At 46.3% G+C, this 3,590-nt stretch overlaps 1 protein-coding gene across 1 annotated transcript; it reads right to left on the reverse strand.

The window, feature by feature from the left end:
* Nucleotides 1-636: 636 nt before the first annotated feature.
* On the reverse strand, nt 637-3,314 carry LOC115147009 (nodal homolog 2-A-like). The gene is made up of 3 exons (XM_029688999.2): nt 2,815-3,314; nt 1,442-2,232; nt 637-1,301 (listed from the first exon to the last, which is right to left on the reverse strand). The coding sequence occupies exons 1-3, from the start codon at nt 3,122-3,124 to the stop codon at nt 1,149-1,151; spliced, it is 1,254 nt and encodes a 417-aa protein (XP_029544859.2). The 5' UTR covers nt 3,125-3,314; the 3' UTR covers nt 637-1,148.
* Nucleotides 3,315-3,590: the final 276 nt, after the last annotated feature.

Consider the following 3,590-nt stretch of genomic DNA (forward strand, 5'->3'; position numbering starts at 1 on the left):
ATGGCATTCTCAGAATTTGTTGCGGTTAAGTATTGGTGCAGGCCAGGGGTGGTCAACTTTGATGGGGGAAGGGGCTACAAAAATGGGGACTCATCATGGGGGGACACAGTGGCTCACAGGTCTGCATACCCACACTTTCAGTTAGAGCCGGCCCTAGCAGAATTTGTTGTATCCCTTCCAGCCTCCCCGCCCACATTTTTTTTGTTTGTTTCAGTTCTAAAGCAAGTTAGCTGCAATTCTTCACATTTTGCCATGGGGCAGAGAGAAAAATGAGCAGTTTTACAGCTAATTTCCTACAATTCTACACATTTTGCCATAGGGTGGAGACAAATGTTTACAGTTTTTAATATGATATCTGATGATCAATGGGGGCCCCCTGGTCGGTAATTCGACCATGATTACTACAAGTTTAGATTTTTGGATTCGTTTTTGACCTTTGTGTATTCTACCATTCTAACTCTCAACAGTAAGTTGAGAACCTATGTTAGTTCCTAAAAATGTATTCGTAGGCCTACAAACGGGCCAGTTGTCCATCCCCGGTGTAGGCTAATGTGTTTATTGAAAAACTGCTTCATATTTTTCCAGAGGAACTGAAGCTGAATAATAACATTAAAAAATATCTTTGTCATCCATTTTTATTTCATCCTTGTGTGTTCTCTCTACTATTAAGTGTTGAGAGAATATACCATAGAAGCAGACTGCAATTAATTGAGGATTTATTAAACAAACATACTTCGGTCCTTTAAAAAAATACATTACTCTTATGAAATATTTATATTTTAAAATAATACTGTATCAACACTGGGTCATGCAGAGGAATTAAAGCACTGCGTTGTCCTTGCCTTAATCATTAGTCCTTATACATTATACATTATAAGTGATTCTCTTTATCCTTTTTTGACGATTCTCTTGATCTTTTTCAGTGCTTGTGTTCAGTCTGCTTCAGTGTCCAGTATAACCATAGTGTACTGGCTGAAAGCAGCAGCTGTCCTTGTAGAAAAGCCTTGAGCTTTGAGACTACACTCACAGAGTAAGCCCACACCTTTGCACCTCAACTTTCTTCCTGAGGCCTGCACATTGAGAGCAGAAGCTGGGACAGAGTGGTGTTTACCTGGGATGGATAGTGTCCATGTTGGCACACAGGCTGATCAGTGGCAACCACACTCCTCCACCACCATACCCTCAAAGTGCCGCGTCTCCACCTCACTGTTCTCGTAGTACAGCATGGAGAGAGGGGCCAGGCGGGTGGGCACACAGAACGGGCATGGGACCCTGTCTGGGTGGTGAAGTTTCAGCAGACTCTGGAGAGAGAAGAGAGAGATGTTAATGCAAGTGAAATCATAAACTAAGGGGAAAAGGCAATATTGTAATATGAAACAAATCAAAGGCTCTATTTCAAGCATTATTTTCAGCAGTGATCATGTAGTGTTGGCAGTTTTACCTGCATGTAAGCATGGTTGGTGGGGGTGAAGGTCTCGTCCACTGGGGTAGGGCAGCTGCCCTCACAGCGGTAGGCATTGTAGCGCTTGGGGTAAACAATCCACTCGTTCCAGCCAATCTGGTCAAAGTCCACCCACATGTCCACCTTCCTGCACAATGGGTCCTTCCTCTCCTTCATGGGGGCCACATCAGGGGCCACCCCAGCCACTCCTGCTCTCTGGTGGTACCCATGCCTTTTCCTGCGACTGGTTCCTTTTCCGCCCTCTACCTCTACGCTGGCAGCAGGGTCGGCCCCAGCTCTAGCTCGCTCCCAGTCCAGAGTGACGTACTTGGAGTGCTCAGCGGTGTGGATGAGGGTGGGAGCCCGCTTCTCTGCCTGGTGCTTGGAGAAGACCACCACCATGACCCGGTCGGCTGTGGGGTGCAGGACCCTCTCTTGTCCCTCCTCCTCCTCTCTCTCCACTGGCCTGCGCACTTCCTGGCCAGGTGCGGAGCCACTCTGGTGCAGCCAGTAGTAGTGGAGCAGGGCGGTGACGTTGAACACCCTCCAGTTGGATGTGGAGGTCAGAGAGCTTGGCTCTGCCTTCAGGTGGCCCAGGAAGAGGCTCTCCTTTGGGCATGGCGGGCTGGAGTAGGAGCATCTCTGGGAGTGGTACATGTCCACAGTGACACGCTTAGAGGCAGAGAATGCAGGCAGGCGGATCCGCAGCTCGGAGCGCTGGACCTTGTCACTTGCAGAGATGGAGGACATGTCAAAGGTGACAGACCACCTCCCACCGATCTGGTGACAACCTGGGGAGATAACATAGAAAATCAGTTCGCAATGCAGAGGGCAGACTAGGATTATGAAAGTGTGCAATCTCTTTCACCTCTGTGACTATCAGACTATGTCCCATTCATTACAATCACAGATGGTGTCACATGCCTTTTATTGTTGCCCACAGCGAGCAAGTAAAATGCGTGCCACAAGACAGCTTTCACACGTCCTCTTTTGACATGCGATGAGCAGTTGATCAAGTAGAATGTTGTTACTGTCACACTGTGTATTGCTCCGCGCCTGACACTGTTATAACAGACAGCCTGGGGCTAGTATACACACTTTTAAATAATACCCGCTGAAATTATGCATATGCAAGGCTCTTCACAATAAACATTGTATAAGGTGTCCAAGTGCTAAAATAATTACTATGTTTACTGAGGGTGAATTTAATTATGCAAACATAATAGTTCAAATATGACTTCACATTGAATTAGTGTGTCCAATTATGTTGCGTAAAAGTGCTTTCACACATCTCCAAAACATAATATAATTAATTGAAAACAGAAAAAAATCCACGATATAAACTAAGTGTTTTGTAAAATAAAAATACTCACTTTTGGCAACCAGACTGAGTACGTAGTCAGAGTCGTGAAGGCGGGGGTTGTCATCGTTGTTGGTCCGGGCGGCGCTAAAAGTTGGCGTCCTGGCGGTGTCTCCCTCGAGTAGAGTCCGGTAGAGCTGCATCATGTAGAGTGGGAACCTGTTCGAGTGACGAACAGGGTGCCTGTGACCTCCGCTTGGCGGGGGAAACCTACGAATCCCGTGGAAGAAAGCCTCACGGTTTCCTGGGAAATTCTCTGCTCCAACCACACAGATCGAGTCCATCAGAAGCGCCAAGAAGAAAGCCAGAGTGAGTCCTTCCATAATTCCAAGTTATTTTAAGTGTATTATTTTCCTGTAAAATTGAAGCCAGTGAAGCTCTTGTTGTGAGAGACAGATATATAGGGTAGAGCTCCTTCTCCCGTTGTGAATACCTCAGGTGAGATGCTGTCTGCTGGAGTGAGAACACTTATAACAACCCTGTGTCTTTCTTGAAGAGTTCTGTCGTGCCTCGAGCTTTTGAAGTGAATGTGTGATCCACGGGAGAACAGAGAGTTCAAAGGCCAAGGTCGTTGTGTAGGCAATCGAAACCAACGGCTCTTTGGAGTAGGCAAGGTGTTAACTTGAATAGCACTGCACTGAATGTTATGTATCAGAGATCTCTTTGATAAGGAACCACGATAAAATGAGTTAAGCAGATTAGTAGCTGGACATTGCGCTTTGATGAATGGGAAGGAGTAACGAACAACACACGGTTTAATCACTCCAATGGCCTTTTTATTAGATGGGT

This window comes from Oncorhynchus nerka, linkage group LG19 (genome assembly GCF_034236695.1).
Source record: "Oncorhynchus nerka isolate Pitt River linkage group LG19, Oner_Uvic_2.0, whole genome shotgun sequence".
Lineage (NCBI taxonomy): Eukaryota > Metazoa > Chordata > Actinopteri > Salmoniformes > Salmonidae > Oncorhynchus > Oncorhynchus nerka.

What these genes read in the sequence shown, in the direction of transcription:
- LOC115147009 (XM_029688999.2), bottom strand. Translation starts at nt 3,124, where the DNA reads ATGGAAGGACTCACTCTGGCTTTCTTCTTGGCGCTTCTGATGGACTCG. An exon ending in ACTCAGTCTGGTTGCCAAAA is followed by an intron (nt 2,233 to 2,814) that starts GTGAGTATTTTT and finishes TTATCTCCCCAG; the next exon opens with GTTGTCACCAGATCGGTGGG. An exon ending in CCAACCATGCTTACATGCAG is followed by an intron (nt 1,302 to 1,441) that starts GTAAAACTGCCA and finishes TTCTCTCTCCAG; the next exon opens with AGTCTGCTGAAACTTCACCA.